Genomic DNA, 20,465 nt, shown 5'->3' with positions numbered 1-20,465 from the left:
ACCCTAGATCCTTTTGCATGAGATCAGCCTTATGAAAAAAGAAAGTTATTCTTGGCCATCTCCCCTCACTCCCAACTCCCACTCACGCCCCACCTCTTGCACACACTGATATCCAACTCTCAATTGAGAAGAACATGACTTAAGATTTCCATTGGGCCCATAGTATCTCAAGCACTAGAGAAGGGCAGGGGGTGGGAAGAGACATGAATTGGGGGGGTGAGTTGCTCATCCTTGTGACCCAGAATATCTCCCCCTCCCTGTAATGATGAGCTTGCTTTTCCATAGGGCTTTCCTTTGATTCGGGGAAGGGGCCAACCAATGAGAGAGGGGCATGTTAGATTATTTTGGGGAAGGCCTCATGCCAGGAGGGTTCACTTTTACTAGGCACCAAGTGGCCCCAGCAACCAGTGTCTCCTGTACCAGCAGAAGCTCCAGAACTCTCACCCACTTGCCTGCCTCTTCCTCGTCTTTGCCCACTGAAGAGCCATGAGAAGGCAGCTCCGGTCCAGAAGGGCTCCGGCCTTTCCTCACAGTTATCGCTACAGACTTGTGAGTCCCAGGGAAAAGAATACTTTGTTGCTTCTTTTTAGTGGAGTGGGTTGGGGGTTGTGTAGGTCTTGGTTTGTGACTGCTTCTCCTTGGGATGGGCAGGAACAGTGAGGTTTAAGGAAGCGCATAATTTCAAGAGTGAGCAGTGACTCCCAGCACTCCATTTCACCCTAAATTTCTGGGTTGAAAGGGGGAGCCTCTCTTCCTACTAGAGAAAGATAAGGGAAGGGGAAGATGCCAGAGAATGAGAGGAAATTTTTCTTGGGAGTCAAGAATTAGAACAGACCTTTTGGAGTCTTGGAGTAAAGGTTTCATTCTGATAACAGGAAATTTAACCAAGAGGGAAGGGAAGGAGAAGAGGAAATGAAAGGCATTGCCTACCCAGCTATCTCAATCCCTTTGGGTGGTAGTTTCTTAGGAACCCAGCTGCTCTTTTTCTAAAGCAGAAATTCCAGACTATAGCTAAAATCATAGAATCCTAGATAGACACTGGGAGTAATCGTAGACATCATCTCTCCAGAACCCCTCATTAAGGAAAAGAGGCTGCTGGGGCTCAGAGCACAGGAGTGACTTGCAAATTAGTGGAAGAGCAAAAGTGAGAATGCAAGTTTTCTCACTTCTAATCTTGTACTCTTTCCATTATACTTGCAGTGTGCAACTCCCCAACCCTCTGACCCTTCACCACCCATTGCCATACTGCCTGCCGCCCCACCCTGACCAACACACACACACCACACACACACACACACACACACACACACACACACACACACACACACACCCCTTTGATGTCACCATTTATCTCCAGGGTGCATTACAAATTTTTTTGAACCCAAAGTTTCTTTGCATTTACTTCACTATAATCCATTAATATATGCCACACAGTACTTTTTTGAAGGGAGGTATATTCTGAAATCTCCCCCAAAGAGGATTTTGATCTGAGCCCCAGGAGGAAACAAAGCTTAATCTATTTTTCTTTGGGAATAGCCATTTATATAATCAGGGAATTAAGTGAAGACTGTCAACAGTCAGCAGAGGAAAACATGAATTATTCTAACCCCATATCCACCTACAAAGGGCTTCCCTTAACTTTCCAGTCACAATTCGTAGAAACTTTCGTTTGACATCCCAAAGTTCCTTCCAGCTCTTAGAGCAGTCACAATCTGTAGGGCATATATAGCTGTTCCTTACTTGACTTCTTTTCTATGTAATGTTACTAAAGTGTTGTATATAATTCAATGATTTGTTAACTGGTTTGGATTTTCTTCTTGTTTTTTTATTTTTTATTTTTCAATTACAGTTTATATTCAGGATTAATTCTGTATTAGTTTCAGGTGCACAACATAGTGGTTAGAAAATTATGTACTTTAGAGTGGTCCCCCGATATTTCCAGTATCCACCTGGCCACGTACATAGTTATTATGATATTATTGACTGTATTCCTTATGTTATTATTTACATCTCTGTGACTCTTCTGTAACTACCAATTTGTACTTCTTAATCCCAATCCCTTCACTTTTTTTCACCCATCCCCCAATACTCCTCCCAGCTGTCAAGTGTCAGTCTGTTCTCTGTATCTATGAGTCCGTTTCTGTTTCATTCTGGTTTGGGTTTTCAATGCATCAGGGGATCTTGCTCTTTATAGAGAACACTTGACCAAATTTAAAAAGAAATTACTTGATGCAGTGAATAATCGTGTGCTAATTCCTCTTTTAAAATTAACTAATTTTTTAAAATTTATTTTTATTGTTGGCAGTATTACAGATGTCCCCCATTTCCCTCCCACCCTTTGCTTACCTCCACCCAGCTTCCGCCCCACCCCAGGTCTTCACTGCATTATTGTCTGTGTCCATAGGCTATCATTCAAATGCTTACAGGGTATTACTCAATGCAGGGCACAAATTTATCCTTTGGGTCATACTGCTTGTTTATATATTTGTTTATATATTTAGAGTGCTCAAAATGGAGCCACCCTCTGTCCTTCAGACTCTTGCCTTTTAGGGCAACATGATGGCCCCTCCACACTACCCACTATTATATCCCAGCACACTCACACTATCACATGAGGCCAGTGCCACTTTAGGAAACTGACAAAAACAGACCCTCTCATTACCAAAGGATTCCCTACTTGATTCCATTAAGTAGTTAGTTGCACAAAAGCGCCTCTCTTGCACATTGTGAGGCTTTCCTATACCTGGAAGCAGGGGGAGAGGAAAAAGATATTTGAGGTTCTTGATACTGAGGCATCGTGAAAGCCTTGGGGAAAACAGCTCTGAGAAGGTTAATTCTTCCCTCGAGGGTAAAGCTTTAATGACAAGCCATCTTTAATAGGATTATCATGAGAGCTCATATCTACAAATAAGATCAGGCTGAGGCCAAGGCCAGCTGCCTCCTCTGTGGAACAGAGGTGGAGGGCCAGGCATACAGGCAAAAAGGAGAGAAAAGGGAGCTGTTCAGAAAATATAAATGGAATATAAATTCCTTCATAATGAAATGTTACACTTCAAATTCTCTGAGATTTTCAGTTGCAGCAGATTCTCTGGGGGCCATGATGACTGTATCCACTGCAGTCCACATGACTGCTGAGGTTAGAGCGGCAAGCTCTGTAGAGCATTTCCCCAGAGCCAGGCAGTTATCATCAGCATTTATTCAGTACTCACTGGTTACCTAGCTGTGGGCTGCATACTGGGGTGGGCCATCAAGGAGTTAGAAAATATGGATCCTGCCCCCTGGGTGCTCAGAATGTACTTTGGGAGGTCAAATGTGTACATATGTTCACACTCAAGTGAGATTTAGAACATTTAGTAATCCATTCAACATTGAATAATGGAGTTTATTTTCCCAAGCCTTACACTCTGAGTCCATGTCAGAGTCAGTAATCCTCAATTATAAGCATCTACTATATTTTGGGAGCATAGAATCTAACATTATTGTTTCCCATAAATCTGCTAAGTCACCTTTAGGCACTTGTGCTCAACGTGACAGGAGAAACATTATTGTCCAGGGTATCGAGAGACAAAAGTTCTGGGACTAAACTTGCTGTGTGGCTTTGTTTAGATCCTGTTCCATCTCTGAGCCTCAGATGGACAAGTGAATCTCCAAGATCACTGTCAGTTCTGATACGGTGTGTGATATAAAACTGTACATTTGAACAAATTAAACAGTAATTCAAGAGTGATTATAATCAAGAGCTAGATAGAGCTGGGCAGGCTGAATTCTGAGCGTAGAGCCTTATCATTCTATATCACTTTTACTGATTCTGAACAGCCCAATTTTCTGAGGCCCCCTCCCCACTAATGGCAGAATTTTTAGTTGAGTGTCCTCTAAATGGCCTTTGAGTAATCAAGCAGGGAAGGGGCAGCCTAGAGCCCCTGGTCTCTATCATTCGACATATCCAACCCCAACAGGTGCACAGGCTCCGCCACTCTTCAGATTTGGACAGCAGAGAGAGGGAGGGCGACCTCATTTTCTACTGCTGCAGTGAGTTTTGGCAGACCCACAAAAAGCAAAGGTCCAACTCTCTAGCCTGTGGCTGTGAGGCATTTGAAATACCATTTGGTGAATTCTGGGGTTTTTTTCTTTCTTTCTTAGAACCACTCAGAGAGTATTACAGTTTCAGATCTCAAGTAATGGCTGCAATCAGTCAATCAACAAATATGTGCTGAGCGATTACTACATGACCAGATTTTTGTCTAGGGGATGGGGTTTGGGAGGGGTGGAGGCTAAGGAAGTATCAGTTGGGGTCCCAAACCCTCAGGTGGTCTGTTCAACCAGCTTAAGGCCGAAAGAGGTTCCAGACCAGGCAACAGTCAGAGAAGCAGCAAATAGCCCCCAACCCCCATCACTTGTTTCTGTTGGAAGTTGGGAAGGCAGTCTACATTTTGAGAAGGGGTACAGCAGTTGGCCTCTCCACCTGATGTCTACCCAAGGCTATTTTTAGCTACAACTTGGGATGGTGAAGTGGAGCAGCTGAAAGTGTACAGGGTGTTAGAATGAAGCTGATTTGGACTGAGAATTTACCATCATAGACACAAATGTCTAAAACTACTCTATCTTCCAGTGTTGCGCTTAGCTCTATCCTGACAAGCCAAAGTGAAGCAGGGGGCCAAGGTCCCAGGATAGAGTAGTATGACACAAGCAGTCCTAGAGGAAGAGCCAAAATGCCTAAAGCTGAGAATAAAACTTATACCTCTGTGGAAAGGATATTGAATCAAAATGGGTCATAGAAAGGATATTTCTTCCAAAAGTACAGAGAGAAAGAAAATATCTCTTGTAACAATGGATATGTTTATGGGGAAGTGGAAATTTGAAGCATCTCCAAATATTAAGTCGTTTTCCATTTATATTTGGCTGGTGGGACGTGCCACTGGAAATTTTTTTCAAAAAGGGGATTGTGTTCTGTCACTGTTCCAGGATGACCAAGATGAAGTGAATCAGAACTACTTAGCAGATGAAGAGGAAGAAGCAGAAGAAGAGGCTCGGGTGATGGTGGTACCCAATTTGGAGGTGGAGGAGGAGGAGGAGGAGGAGGAGGAAGAGGAGGGGAAAGAAGAGGAGGAAAAGGATGAGGAAGAGGGTCAGGGTCAGCCAACAGGCAACACCTGGTGGCGGAAATTGCAGATCATGAATGAATACCTGTGGGATCCGGAGAAAAGGATGTCTCTGGCCCGAACAGGTCAGAGTTGGAGTAAGTCCCGGTTGTCCCAATGCCCCAGTAGGGTGTCCTTTCCTTTTGGCTTGGTGTCCAGGACTCCTTTACCATACGTTGGATGGGCTTGTCTGCAAACTTCTCTTAGATATCATGTAAAAGGATCAATGCTTAGGGAAATGCCTGGACTATGGGCAGATCCCATCAGAACAAACTCCAAGTGAGTGAACAAACTTGATTGTATGGCTGAAATCCACTGGACTCAAAATCATTTGCAATGCAGAGAGACTTTAAGAATGAGTTGGAAAAGCACAGAAATTTTTTGAAGTCCCAGCCCTGTCACCTTCTATCTGTGTGACCTTGGGCTTATCATTTACCCTCACTGAGCCTCAGTTTCTTCACCCACCAAATGAAGGAAACAATCCCTGCCTCACCACACTCACAGGATCAGCCTGAGGCTCTAACAAGATGTTATAATTGTAAAGTTGAAAATACTCTGCAAACTACTTGTAGGATATGAGACCCAAATCCCTGCTAACCTGAACAAAGATTTATAAAGCCTCATCATTTCACCTAGAAATGTCAGAGAAGGAGAGTCAGGAGGCCTGCCCCTGGCCCCAGCTTTTTGGTGCTTTACATTTCCATCATGTACACAGACAAATTAGGTTTAAAGGATCATTTGTAGAGATTAAAGCTGAGCCCCTGCATCACTTGGTCAATAGCAGAATCACATTCCTTAGGATTTCCTCTTTGTACCACATGCTGCCACCATTTTCACTTCACAACTTCCCCAGCACTCCTCTCCCAGGGTCCTACTCACCTCTTGAACTATTAGTGCTGAGCCTTCTCCTCAGGAGATTTTGCCTGTGGTCAAATTCACACTTGCCACACTCCCTGCACAGCCCAGAAAAAGAGCAGCTGCTGGTTTGGAGAAGAAGAAAAAAAAAAAAAAAATAGAGGACTCCATGGGTGAGATAAGAGTTCCCTAGTGCCAAGGGTCTAGGTTGCTGAAGTTGATGGTCATGCCTTATAGAGGCCCCTTTGGCTGAGAACTCTCTCCCTCATCCTTTATGTTTCTAATTTATCTCAGTCAGGGTGAAACAGCCAGCCCTGCTTCCTGGAATTAAGAATAGCAAGTGTGGGACTCTGAACAATGTCCACCTCCCTTCACCCTTCCTCAGTTCTCAGCCCCACCCCTGCCCATCCCTCGAACTCTCAAGTGGAACAAATGTACCATTCAGGGAACATTCTGACATTCTGGAAGCTGCAGACAAATGCTGGACACTCATTGGGGCTCCAAAGGGGGCACAGCTGTTTCTCCTCTGCCTAAAGAGGACTGGAAAAACAGGCCTTGTGAAATGCAAGTGAGATTCTGGGAGAGGGTGCCCTGCATTAACCCCCAAATAGCCAGCAATTACAACTTCAGCAGATGAGCTTATTCAAATCGCTCCCAGAGAGAATAAGCGATAGGCCAGTAAGTGGGGATGAGGGAAGAAGGTTCAAGTGCCCAGGGAAGATATGGCAGTGGGGACACTGCACAGTAGACCCTTTCCAGGTATCTGGGTAGCAGGTCTAAGGACAGTCCAGGAATTCTGGCTGCTTCTATTCAGCTACCTCTGGGCAAAGGGAAAATAGTGGTCCTAATGTCTTGGCCACCAAGCATATACCTTGCTGCCCTCTTGCTTGAGAACTAGCTGCCCACTTGAGCTTGCACAGCAACATGACCAACATATTCACCTGCTTATTATTATATTATGAGCTTTTCTTTTGGTAGCTGGGCAACCTCTATTGTTAGGAACTATATGTTATTTTATTGGATACTGACAAGAACCATATGAGGTAGTAATATTATTATCCCCATTTTACAGATGCAGAAACTGAGGCTTAGAGAGGGTAAGTAACTTGTCTAAAGTCACATAGTTAATAAGTGGCAGTACTGGGAGTCAAACTCAGATTGGATGAACACTGAAGTTCATTCTCTTGCCAGAACACTACACTGTCTTCATGAACTGTAGCAATGAGCAAGGCCTTGATGGATAGGGCCTCAGGAACTGATGGGGGTGTTTTGGTGGGAGGAGTGAAGAGTTGTGATCATGGGTACCTAGTCTATCCAAGATATCCAGGTCTACCCATGCTTGGGTGGGGCATTCAGGAGAGAACCTTGGATTACCTACAGGAGTGGCCAATGAAAACTTGGACATCCCAAGCAGAAAGGGTGGGTGGGGTAAATGAGTTCAGATGGGTATGATGCTTGGTTTTGTCTGTGGCTAAGACTCTAGGGCACAGACTCTTGGGTAAGGCTGAGAGGATTCATTGCCAGTGCCATTCTCCCATCTACAGCTTCCTGGCCACACATCCTAGGCAAGAAGTTAGATGTTTCCAAGGGAGTTTACCTGTATTCTATTGCTTTCCTTTCATCCATGAAACTAAGTCTTCCAGCCCCCCAGCATAGCTTTAGCTGTTGGTCCATTGCTACGATGGGGATGAGGGTAAAGGAATGGAAGAGATGGCACAGGGCACATCCCTTTAGGACAGCCACTGGGCAGTAGCCAAGTATTACAGGCACAGAGGTGCTGCAATTTCTTCTCCAGGGACTCCAGCTGAATCAATGTGTTCATATTCCAGTTCTGCTTTAGTTTATTTTATAAAACATAAATGTTCCACTTCTAGTTGGATTACTAAGGATTATTTTCTCCTTTTCCAATCACTTCTTGGTTTATTTTATTTGTTTTATGGTACAATTTAAAAATTAATATTTGGAATTGGTTTTGGGTACAGCAAAGTTATGTGGTTTGTTCCAGTTTCTGGTTCATGATTCAGTTTGAATGTGTAGCTCCAACATCATGTAACTGTTGTGAGCAGAGCCAGATATTGTTGGCTGAAAGAATCCAAGGAGGACTTGAAAAGAGCTTCTCAGCAACAATTTCACTCTTATTTACCTCACTCTGTACTGCCTAATCCTGGGCAAAGTGAATTATAATATAGCCCCCAGAGGAGGAATTCACACAACTATGCTTCTGGTCCTATAACAATAATAAAATTAATAATAACAATGATGAATACTGCCATTTGTAGGATACTTGGTATCTGCCAGGCTGTGCTATGCTATTTATATGCCTTATTCAAGTACTATTATTGTCCTCATTTTACAGATTAGGACATTGAGGTTCAGAGAGGTGAACACCATGTCTAAGATTAAACAGTTGGGAAGTGGTAAGGTCAGGATAGGATATAAGGAAACACTGAATCCCAGATGCAGTTGTTCCTCCTTATCTGCAGGGGATATATTCCAAGACCCCCAGGGGATGCTTGAACCCTATATATACTATGTTTTTTCCCCTGTACGTACATACCTATGATAAAGTTTAGTCTATGAATTAAGCACAGTAATAGACTGACAACAATAACTAATCATAAAATAAATAAAAAATTATAACAATATCCTACAATAAAAGTTATGTGAATGTGGAATTATTCAATAAAATAAGGGTTACTTCAACACAAGCATACTTGTGATACTGTGACAGACAATCTGATAACCAACATAGGTACCAAGTGACTAATGAGTGGGGAGCATATGTAGTGTGGCTATGCTGAACAAGGGGATGATTCATGTCCTGGACGGAATGGAGTGGGAAGGCATAAGATTTCATCATGTTACTCAGATGGCACAGAATTTAAAACATATGAATTGCTTATTTTGGGGATTTTCCATTTGATATTTTTGGAGCACGTTTTTGGCCATGGTAACTGAAACCATGGAAAACAAAACCGTGGAAAAAGTGGGGGCTACTGTACTGTTACAGATGTAGAGAATGATAAGAGGTAAGTGCTCAACTTATTCCCATTTTGCCTATGAGGAATCTTGGGTGCAGAGAAGTTCTGTAATTTTCTCATGCTCACAGGTAGGGCTCACAGGTAGCAAGTATCAGTAATTAAGTACAGTTTCCTACTCTTCCCTCTTCTGTCCTGTGTTAGTGTTATTTTTGAAAAGCAGAGCCACTTAAGCTTTTGCTAAAGATGAATAAGATGTGAAATAAGTAGGGTGAAACCTCACTTTACCTTGATTAGAGTCCCATGGAAATTAATCAAAAGTTTGAATTATAGGCTATGTGAAAAGAAATGCTGTTTCCATCCCTTGCAAATATCTATAATCACTGGAACCAAGCTGCTAGGACTCTTCAGGGCACCTGCTTTAATGAATAGTGAAGAATGATTTGTATACTTAGGACATCAACTGTTGCCCAGAGGACTCCCAAGCAATTTACCCGCTGCAGTACTTTAAACTCCACTCCTCTGTAATGTTGTTCATGGTCGTCATTTGCTCAGCAAGCCCTTCCATCAGAGATGCTGTAAAGGTAAACTGCAATCAGACCTCAGACACAAGTCTCACCAGTTCCAAATTGGTGAAATCTGAATGAGCAAGGGTGGATATACTGAATCTAGGGAGTTGAAAAAAAAAAAAAAAAAAAGCCATCTCATGTTTGAGTTAATTCTGGTTCATAAGTTCAAGTGAGGAGGCAGAGCTTGCTGGCAAGCACTGACCACTTTCATCTTTGATTGTTCTGCAGGCCTGATCTTAGTCATTTACTTCTTTTTCTACGCTTCTCTGGCTGCTGTGATCACTCTCTGCATGTACACGCTATTTCTGACCATTGGCCCTTACATGCCAACCTTCTCTGAGAGGGTGAAGCCTCCTGGTGAGTGTCCAAATGCCCTGTGCTATCAGAACTTGCTGGACAGAATCTGCTTGCACAGCATGTTTGGCCTCAATTAACTTTGGCTCTTCCCGGTAACGACTTAGGGATTCAATTATTAAGAGTAAAAGTAAAAAGGTAGTTGGCAAATTATGGTCCTTTTCATTTTGATTGCCTGGGGTGGGGAGAGGTTTCATGGGAATCAATACCAAAAAATTATCCCAAGAATGGGTTAATATATCCAAGATCTGTTTTCATTGCCAGGAGTTATGATCAGACCCTTCGCCCATAGCCTTAACTTCAACTTCAACGTTTCTGAACCTGACACTTGGCAGCATTATGTGATTAGCCTAAATGGCTTTCTCCAGGGTAAGTAAGTTCCTCTGAATGGTGCAAATCTCTTTGGAAAGGTGATGGGTAGGAATTCACAATTCACCTGACTCACTCTTACTAACCCCAGCCCATCCTGGTCTTTCCTTACATTGCATCTCCCTCAGAACCTGTAAATATGATCAAAACTGCTCTAATTTATGATTGTATGTTGCCTTGAAAACATATGTCAACTTTCCAGCAATATGATAAGTCCATTGGAGGCAGAGAGCTTGTCTTCTCTTCTTGAACACTCTACAGCATCTAGTTATGTCCTGGGCACATCCAGATGGCTCAATAATGATCAATTAGTAAAAAATAATTCTGGGGGAGAGGTAGTGGTGAGAAAAGAAGAGTGTTCTCCAGAACTAGAAGATTCCTGTCTCCTATACTTTCTCAAGGTAAGATAATTCATTTATTGGAGGTGGGCAATCTTGAAGTAAGAGAGCAAGGGTCTTTATTTAACAGTATTCCAGAAGGGAGTTAGAGGAAGAATCTCTGGGTGGCAGTCACTCCTACATTTTGATTAGAAGTGTTTTCAAGATGCTTATCTCTATAGTGTCATGATATACATTTTTAGTAACTAATGAATGGGTTTTTGAAAAGCCCTTCCATAGGGTGAAAACTGAGGTAGCAGCTTGGTTAGAGTTAAACACAGAGCACACAGCCTGTGTATTTATCTAGCTACCAAAGAGGAGCTCCAGTGAGTTTACATTACTAACCTATTATTTGTGGGGAAAAAGCCAGTTAGACTAATATGGATGGCCTGACCTGACTGAAGTGTGGGGGATGAGGTGGGAGTGGCCAGTAGAATGTGCACTGAATTAAGAGGAAAATAATTTCTTACATGATGGGAAGTGTTAATTAAATGAATGAATTTTGTCATTTAATTTTAACTCTGCATAGCAGAGTCTATTGTCCCATTTTACAAATGGGGAAACTGAGGCTCAGAAAGGGGAAGTAACATGATCAAAGTCTCCTAGCAGTGTTTAAACCCACATTCATGTTCTTGAAACCCTTGCTACTCAAAGGGTGATCCAGAGAGCAGCTGCATCAGCATCACCTGGGAATTTGTTAGAAAGTCAGAAACTCAGGCCCCACCTCAGACCTGTTGAATCAGGATCTGCATTTTAACAAGATCCACAGGTGATCTGTATGAACTTTAAAGCTTGAGAAGTGCTGCTTTTCATAATTCTTTGCTGCTGGCATATGACCAGGAATTAGAAACTCAGCTTTGTATCAGTAATGCTGGTGTTATTTGGGGTAAGTCTAAGTTTCAGATGCCTCACCTGTAAAATGAGGGGGACTGGGTTCTTTCTGAGTCCATGTAGTTCCATTTTTGGCCCCCAAAATGTCTTGGACATCATGGCCAGCACAATATCTTCTTTACTTTCAAAAAGCTTGCGAACTATTGCAAATGTACTGCTGGAATCTCTGCCGGGAAATTCCTCTGAGAAGCTAGTAGATGGAGAAATACCACTTCTGACCTGAATACCGAGCAGGGGGACGAACATTAGGAAAAGCACTGGGTTTTTCATTCCTAAGCACAGATAATATGCCCTGTTGAAAAGGAACACATTTCTGAAATAGATATCCCAGAATATCAATTTCATTCCCATGAGGACTGGGACTTTGCAATAAGGGTCATGCCCATGTCACATTATTTTTGATGGAACTACCTCAAGAGAAACAATAAGTACATGGTTAGAACTTCTATTTAGAAAGTTATTATTTGAACATAGTTCTTGCTCTAAAATATGACTAAAACAAAACCTTGAATTGAATGTAGCTTTATCTGAGGAATAACAAAGACTTAGCCATCACTGGAATAGATTTAAAATTATCAGTTGCTTCCTAATAATATCAAACCCAGGTCAGAACCTGCCTAGATGAGGATCCAGTGGTACATTTGGAGTTTTACCTCTGGTAGATCATAGGTACACAATCTCCTCTGAAAAACTGAGCTACTTGGAACATGAATGCATGGGAGCTGGATCTAACATGACTATCTGATACTATCATTTAGAACCAAATTAGAAACAATGCAGTAACTTTCAAAGCCTAGATCTATGGCATCTAGTAGCCCAAAGAACCAGCTCACAGATGACCCCTTTCAGCTCTCTCCCTGATAAGTGTACCTTGGACATATGTTACATTCCATTCAATTTAAAGGGACATTTAAATCTCAGTGCTTTGGGTCTCAGTAGATAAAAATCTCACCCCCTCACCCTCTCAGTGGAGAAGCTGTGGTTATCATTGTTTTCTGTCTTTTAACCTAAGTTTCTAATTGCAGTGCTAACTTCCCTTTGTAAAGAATGAGAAACTGGTTTATTTCCTTCTCCTTCTCTACCTCCTCTTTCTTCTCCTCCTCCTTCACCTGCCCCACAACACACACTTCTCATTCCACTACCGCTTCCAAAATCTGCCTATTAAGTGCCTGCTCCTCTCCCAGAAGTAGACGAGGTGGTGAGAAGCAAGGGGGCAGACAATCAAAGTGGGCTGAGGGGGCTAGCCTGGAAAGCTTCCTGGAGACATGTTGCTGATGAAGGGCCTTGGGCACCTGATACCATGTCACAGGGCCTAAGACAGACTGAGTGGGCTTTCTGAAAAGCACAAGCAAGCTGGAGAAAGGGAACTAGGGAGGAATACTATTGTAAACATGGCCTTCCCCTATAGCACCCATCTAACATGACCCTTTACCACCCACACACACTTTAGGTTATAATGACAGTCTTCAAGAGGAAATGAATGTAGATTGTCCCCCGGGACAGTACTTCATCCAAGATGGAAATGAAGATGAGGACAAGAAGGCCTGCCAATTTAAGCGCTCTTTCCTGAAGAATTGCTCTGGCCTGGAAGACCCTACTTTTGGCTACTCTACTGGACAGCCCTGCATTCTTCTAAAGATGAACAGGGTATATTGGCCCTTGACAGTCTGGTGATAATAAGTGGATGAGCTGAGTAGGAGGGCTCTGGACACCATTTCTCTTGAGTTCTGTCTTCACACACTGCCAGTTTGGCCATTTTTACTGACAGCATCAGTAGTACAAACAACCAGACAAATTATTAAGAAATAATTCTTTTTTTCTCCTTGAATACTTCTTATTTTCATTCTTCTCTCCCCTCCCCAAACCTCCCCCTTTGATGCCCTCTGCCAGGATTGAGACCCTGAGCTGTTTGGAACAAAGGATTGACATGGGGTAGGGTGAGGGACAATTCTCATATCACAAGAAATCCATTTTCCCTCTCTCCTGCCATGGCTTAGGTGTGGCAGAATCTTACCAGGCACACCCCTCTTGAAATCAGAAAATTCTTTACACCTTCAAGGTTAACTTACTGCAATTACCACTGTACGAATATCAGGCACAATACAAGGCATAAGCTGAGCTGTACAGCTCTGAAGATATTTTGCATTTTTTTCTTTTTGTAACATTTCTGAGAGGGCAGAATAAATTAAACTTATGCCTAAGGAAGGGATGACTCAAGGTGAATCTATAAAAGCCTCATTGTTACTGTCAAATCTGTTTTGTTTTTTTAAAAAACAACAACACTGGTTTTCTTTTGATAGATTGTAGGCTTTCGTCCTGAGCTTGGAGATCCTGTGAAGGTTTCCTGCAAAGTTCAGGTAAAGTGTATTTTTGAGTAAGCACTGCTAGCACATCTATTTCATGCAAAAGGGTGGTTCATCCCTTCCAAGGCTTTACCTTGGATGGTTGGTTAAGGGTTAGAGAAAGGGTTAATCTTTTCATAACGACAGACACCTGCCTTAATAACTTCAGGCCTCCCTATTTCCAGAAAGCATTAATTTCCTGTGTGTTTGTGGTAGTGTGTGTGTGTGTGTGCTCATTTATACCTGTGAAAGCCAAAGACTGAACCTCAGCTAAGGCCACAGCGAGGAACAATAATGTGCCAAGTCATTAACTGGGATTCTGTTTACACTTTTGCTTTTAGCTCTAATTACTTATTTCTTTGAACTAAAAAAACAGCTTTCATTAGAGTCATTAGTCCCTGCTTTTAAAACTGAATTTCACTTTTTGTAGCAATGACCAGTGGCACTGGTATTGCAATAACAAATGACTACAAGGGAGTATAAACAGAACTCCATTAATATGCTAATTAACTGTCCTTGGAGGGACCATTAACTCCTATCTCATCTGCCCCAATTAGCTCCTTTGTAGGAAAAAGCCCTAGATCTGGGATTTGCTTCTTAAATTGGCAGTAGATTCCTCCTGTTTGACAACATCAACTGCACCCCCAGCCCTGGAAATTGTCTTGCAATTGTGTGAAGCCAGGTAATGCCATTTTCAGTCCTAGAAATACAGCTCAAAGCTACAATCTTGATGGTGGCAGATCAGAAAGCAGCAAAAGGCAACATTTACTGATCACTTATTGTAGATCAGGTACTTGGCTAGGTGCTGGGAGTGCCAAGATAAATAGGACTCTTTGAAATCAGGACAATCAAGTATTACAAGTGCTATGAAAGGTGAAGTGGAGGCCTTGACCAGGAAAAGGTTGGTTCCATGTGGGGGATGGAGATGCTGAAGATGAGCTTTGAAAGGTCAGGCTGCATTTGCCGGGTGAACAAGTTAGAAAGATATTTATTCTGTTCACATGCACGAGAGTATGTGTAAATAAATATACACACAGGTGAGGCATGGCCATAAATTAGTAGAATTGATTCCACATACCATTCACAAAAAATGAATTTCATTGCCTTTTAGAAGAATATGTAAATAATTCATAGAAACCAACTTGATTTGAAACTAGTATATTAATTGGATTGAGTTCTGTTTAGAGTTTCCTAATGGAAGCCATTAATTTTTCAGCCTACGTCGAACCCTGCTGAAAACTGTCCTTTTATTAAAAAAAGAAATATTAAGGGTCTTTATGTGTTCTGTAATAATCAATTCTGATCAAACCTACACCCTCTTGTGGAAATCAGGCAGGATGAGTTAATTACTAGAATAAACTAAAGAAAGCTGTTTATACTAAGGACGATTATACTATATTGACAGAACTCATCACATGACCCTATTGAGTGATTTCCTACTAGTGATTACACAATTTGTCCCTTATTAGCCCCCAGACTCTGCTATTTAGGGCAAGACTAATACATAGGTAGAATGGGCAATGCCCTACCTGGCATGATATGATGAGGGTAGACTTGTTTATTTAATTACTTCCAGTACTGGGCCCTGCTTGCTTATCCTCCTAACTCCACCTACTTTAATTAAGCACGACAGAGGATGTGATAGGGGATATGAGTTTAGGTGAGCCAACTATAGGTTGTAACTCTGTCCACTTGGTCTGACTTCCAACAGAATTGAATCCACAGTGGGTAAATTGCAGTGGGTGAGATTTACTAAACATGTTCCAACTTACACCTGCCTCAGCTCCAAAGTCCAACATTGGGTGCCAGGCTCAGTGTGACTCTTTGGACAGGGGTTGGCATGGTAGGTCCTCTTGCCAGAGTAGCACCAGGTACTGCAAGCTCTTTGGAGCCCTTCTGTCTGGGTCTCCTAGGAGCCAGCACAGAGACATACTGAGCACATTCAGCCTCAGTCCAGGCCTTCTATTCAGTGTTTTTTGAACTGCAAAGCCAAGGCACAGTCTCTCCCTGGAAATGCTCCTCTGGGGATAGGTCTGGGTTGAGCTCTGCCCCATTCTGCTTTCGTGGTCTTCTTGGGACAGGTGGTTGTGGGTCACACAGTGATTTCATCTGGGGCACAGGTCCCTTTAGCTCAGGCTCCAACCAAGTGATCAAGCACCCTTCATGCCTACTTTTACTTACAGAGAGGTGATGAAAATGACATCCGATCCATCAATTACTACCCAGAGTCTGCTTCTTTTGACCTCCGCTACTACCCTTACTACGGCAAATTGACTCACGTAAGCCTGTATCCCCTTCAGTCTTTGCTGTCACAAAGGGCTTAGAGACAAAGGAAAAGCTGTCTGGAATCTATGAGATTAGGGAGCAGAAGATAGTAACAAAGAGGTGAACAGCTGCTTGCCAAGATCAGGAGCCCACTCTACCAATTCCTACCACAAAAACTCCTTTCCATATCTAAAGGAATCTCAGATATAGTCTAACTCCTTCAGTTTACAGATAGAGAAACTAGGGTTCAGAGAGAGGAAGTGACTTGCCCAATGTCACATAGCACTGTGACAGAGCCAAGAGCAGACAAATCACTGCCATTGCACTAAATTATGCCCAAATAATCTCACTTCCCTGTTTCTCCCATGTGAGGCTTTGGGGCAGTGAAAGCTTCTTCTCTAGCATAGAGACTTGACAGATGCTAGTTCTGGTTTGATTCATTGTCTGATATCCAGGAAATCATACCATAATGAGTTAGAATTGGTTTTCCCCAAAGGACAATCAGACATCTGACAATGACTTATGAGAGAAATATGTAATTTCCCCACTGTTCAAGGGCAGAGAGAGCATGTCATTTGCTTTAGCCATTTGTGACTTGTAATCATGGGATTTACTCAGTTCTCTTTCAGAGGTTATCCCATTCTGCAATGAATATCTGATCACTTCCATCCTGTTACCCTCCCACACAGCTACCCCTCCTCTAACTTAGAATTCATTGTTCTTCCACTTACAGGTTAACTACACCTCCCCGCTGGTGGCAATGCATTTTACAGATGTGGTGAAGAACCAAGCGGTGCCTGTGCAGTGCCAACTGAAGGGCAAAGGCATCATAAATGATGTCATCAATGATCGCTTTGTGGGTAGGGTAATCTTTACTCTGAACATAGAAACCTAAGAATTTCAGGGGGTGACACCCACCAGTTCTGTTTCTGTTTTATTTCATGTTACCACTGGTAGCACCTGAATTCTTTTTCTTCAATCAGGACACAGCCAGATGGACATCTAAGAGCAGATCCTCTTTCCTTGCCTTTGACATATGTATAAAATGACATTATATGGGCTACTTGATTTTTTAAAGGTGGTCTCTCCTGATGACAGATTATATTAATTTCCTTTCCCCCCACTTAAAACTAAAACCATTCTTGCTGCTAGAAGTCTCACTATAGGGCAAACATAGTATATGATAAAATTCACAGTAGCCATGAAGAATAATTTCTATGATGACTATAAATTCATTGTGTTTTCTAAAACTTTGTTGTTTTTAGAGGTGAGATTCCTCCCAACCAGGCTGATAAATCTTTTTTTTTTTCCCACCTGCTTGGCAAGGCCCTTCCATGGGAATCACCAATCAGACCAACCCAGAATATATATAGGGCCACCATACCTAGGGAATTCTATATCCAGGAATGCTTGAAAAACTGGCTGCCTCTCATGGGCAACTAAATACTGATTCAAAGGCTAAGGTACCTTCAACTGAAAGCAGTGCTAACTGGATATTGTTCTGGAGAGAGATGAAGACTTCCCCTAAGATTTTTGTGGGGGAAGTGAGGCCCACTGCAATTAGGGAGAACACCTACTACGTGAATGTGATTGGTATTTGATTCCTCACTCTATGGTGAAATCATCCAAAGGCAAACATTCCTGCAAGCAGGGTTGTCTCAGCTTCAGGTAGAGGAGAGAACAAGAAAGAAATCTCTATCAGCTATTTCTTTTTGGGCTGTTTGTTTGACAGTAGTATGATGTTCTTTGAGACCACGATGGATGGGTGTGTTGTCCCTCAGCTACAGCTCTAGGGATTGAAATCAGAGTCAGCCAACTGATTCAGTATAAGACAGAAAGCCCCTTCCAGGCCACCCTAATTCAAGGCCCATTAGCCAGCTTTTCATTTGCTTAAAAAATGATATGAAGCAGATGTTTCTCTAGGCTATGGATCAGCCAAGCTGCTTTGTCTTATCTTTGGCCATGTGACCATTCCACTGCTTCTTAGCACCTGCACCAGAGGGAGGGATGGGACAAGGAGAAGAAGCAAACAGTAGAGAATAGCATAGTGTCTCAGGGTCCAAAGCAAGCTTAAATGCCACCTAGAAACATCCAGAGTCTGAACCTCCTCTATAATGTTTACCTTCTTCGTAAACAGGGAACTAGTAGTCTGGTAGTGAAGACAAACAAGTGAAGAAGTAACTATGATATAGTGTGACAAGAGTTATCAAACTAGTATGTGGAAATGTTATTGGAGCATGAGGAAAAGTTACTAACTTGAGCTAAGAAAGTAGCAGGAGAAATTTCACATGCAAAGTCACAATCACGAAAGACCATGGTGTGTTTGGTTAACTGTGAGCAGTTCTTGTCATTGGAGTGTAAAGGGCTCAGGGAAATGGCAGGGAGTGGCAGGGGATTGGGCTAGAGAGGTATGCAGGTACTAAACGAGGACTTTGAATTTTATCCAGTAGATGAAAAAGAGTCATTAAAGCATTCTAAGCAGGGAATCTCTGTGATCATATTTGCATTTTAGAAAGAGCACTTTGGCAGCCACAATGTGAAGGGTAGATTGGAGAGGAACAAGACTGGGGAATGGGCAATGAGGGACAAAGAAAAGTCAAGAATGACCCCAAGGTTTTGAGCTTGGCTAGAGCCAGTGAGATGGTGATATTTTTTATCAAGACTGGGAATCCAAGAGAGAAGCAAGATTGGAGAGGAAGATGTTGAGATCAATTTTGGACATTTTGGGCTTGTGATTTCTATTGCTCAGACATTGATGTGGAGATGTAAACACTAGTTGGGTTGGGGAGAAGGAAATCTGAGAACAAAAGCAACATTTGCTTAAGTGAACTCTCTTAAGAAATTTTAAGCTATTTAATTTGGGGAATTTGAGCCAGTTATGTAAACACATCACACCAATCTAGTCTCTCAGATAGTGTTTTTCTCTTGGTTTTGTGGCAGAAAAGGCTGCTGCTCCTTGGAATCTCCTTCCCAGACACCTTCTAACTCCTGCCAACTCTTAACAACAGAGTAGAGGGGGGCTGACCACTATTAACAAGTAATAGAAGATATATGACAAAAGATCTGTGGAAAATACAAAAAAAAAAAAAAAAACCAATGAAACTGTCTCCTCCCAACCCCTTTCCTTACCAAACTTGATTTTTAAAACTAATCTTAAAAAAATAGACAAGATGCTTGAAGACAACAACTTTAAAACCAGTTGTAAATCACCTCAAATAACCTCTCAAGTAGATGAAAAAGATAATAACATTAAATCTGAAAAGGATAGTAGAGAGCATTTAGGGAAAACAACCTGCATTGCATCTGACTCCAGGTCCAGTGCTCTTTCTACTCTGAGCTGCTGCTTACCAGGAAGTACCATCTTTTTAAAAATCAATGAATGATATCCCAAACATTTTGAAACATATGTCAAATGTGAATTATAATAGTTGACATTTCACAGGAATTCAACTACTGGTGCTATACTTTATACATAATACATTATCCTGTTAAATACGTTAACTATTAAACAAACAAGGAATTATGAATCTTTTGTCATACAGTATTTCTCACTCAATGGGATCCATTGTTTCCACAATTTCAAAGAAGTGTTGAAAAGTACTTGGATAGTTTGGGTTGTCAGCTGGGACATGAACAAATACCTTCATTATACAGAACTGGATATTAAATATAATCATTAGAATTGAATTCTAACAGTTCAAAACTTCTAGTGGACTAATTTAAATAGTCCCCCATACTGTGCTGTACCAGTATTTGATTTGTATACCATTTGTTGCAATGCACTTGGTTTTACTTGATTGTCAATGAGAAATACTACTTCAAAATGCCTTCATAGTTTTGTCCTTGCTTAGACTTGTGATTTTTTCACCCCTCCCCTCTCTGAAATAATTATCCTAAAGTAACCTTTCATAGGATCTTCATGTAGAAAACATTAGTATTGTCTTGGTAACTTATTGACAACAATAAATAGATTTTAAAAAGAAGTGTATGATTTCCTCTTTCTAGACTGTACCACTGATTTTCCCACAGGATTATTGGGCAGCTATGTAGGTGGAAAACTTGACAAGTGGCAGTTTATTAATTTAAGACTTTTTCTCCCGTACCCTCACCCTTTTTCATCTCTTGGGGTTTAGTCACAAGAGGATGAAACTAAAAGTTGTTTCATTCTGAGCATTTTTCCTTTTGCAGTCTCCATGCTCTGGTTTCTCAAAAGACTACTTTGTCAGAGTAAACTTCCTTTCTTCATCAAGGTTGAGTTCAGGTATTAAATGTTCTATGTGTTTGTGTACGAGAACACTAAGAGAAAGTTTGAGGTGGGGAGAAGGAA

General features: G+C 41.8%; 1 protein-coding gene and 1 long non-coding RNA gene across 4 annotated transcripts in view; one reads left to right on the top strand and one right to left on the bottom strand.

Annotated features, from left to right (window-relative positions):
* The window catches only part of LOC107537936 (uncharacterized), a 37,235-nt gene extending 31,091 nt beyond the window's left edge, over positions 1-6,144 (bottom strand). The window contains exon 1 of the long non-coding RNA XR_001603273.2: positions 6,018-6,144. This is a non-coding gene — a long non-coding RNA (uncharacterized LOC107537936). The remainder of the gene's footprint in view (positions 1-6,017) is intronic.
* Positions 409-20,121, top strand: ATP1B4 (ATPase Na+/K+ transporting family member beta 4). 3 transcript variants are annotated; one of them, XM_016214056.2, is made up of 9 exons: positions 409-549; positions 4,963-5,031; positions 7,066-7,090; positions 9,769-9,897; positions 10,159-10,263; positions 12,982-13,178; positions 13,832-13,888; positions 16,057-16,152; positions 16,872-20,121. In XM_016214056.2, exons 1-9 carry the CDS (start codon positions 487-489, stop codon positions 17,031-17,033), a joined length of 903 nt encoding a protein of 300 aa, XP_016069542.1. In that variant the 5' UTR covers positions 409-486; the 3' UTR covers positions 17,034-20,121. The 3 variants fall into 3 exon arrangements, with proteins under 3 accessions (XP_016069542.1, XP_087685627.1, XP_087685626.1); XM_087829501.1 differs by lacking the exon at positions 7,066-7,090 and having other exon boundaries at positions 4,963-5,224; XM_087829500.1 differs by lacking the exon at positions 7,066-7,090 and having other exon boundaries at positions 4,963-5,236.
* Positions 20,122-20,465: the final 344 nt, after the last annotated feature.

Source organism: Miniopterus natalensis, chromosome X (assembly GCF_054644295.1).
Source record: "Miniopterus natalensis isolate mMinNat1 chromosome X, mMinNat1.hap1, whole genome shotgun sequence".
NCBI classification, from domain to species: Eukaryota; Metazoa; Chordata; class Mammalia; order Chiroptera; family Miniopteridae; genus Miniopterus; species Miniopterus natalensis.
Note: the sequence above shows the minus strand (reverse complement) of the source record. Positions and strands in the feature narration are given on the sequence as shown.

What these genes read in the sequence shown, in the direction of transcription:
- ATP1B4 (XM_087829500.1), top strand. Translation starts at nt 487, where the DNA reads ATGAGAAGGCAGCTCCGGTCCAGAAGGGCTCCGGCCTTTCCTCACAGT. An exon ending in CCTAAATGGCTTTCTCCAGG is followed by an intron (nt 10,264 to 12,981) that starts GTAAGTAAGTTC and finishes CACACACTTTAG; the next exon opens with GTTATAATGACAGTCTTCAA. An exon ending in AGGTTTCCTGCAAAGTTCAG is followed by an intron (nt 13,889 to 16,056) that starts GTAAAGTGTATT and finishes TTTTACTTACAG; the next exon opens with AGAGGTGATGAAAATGACAT.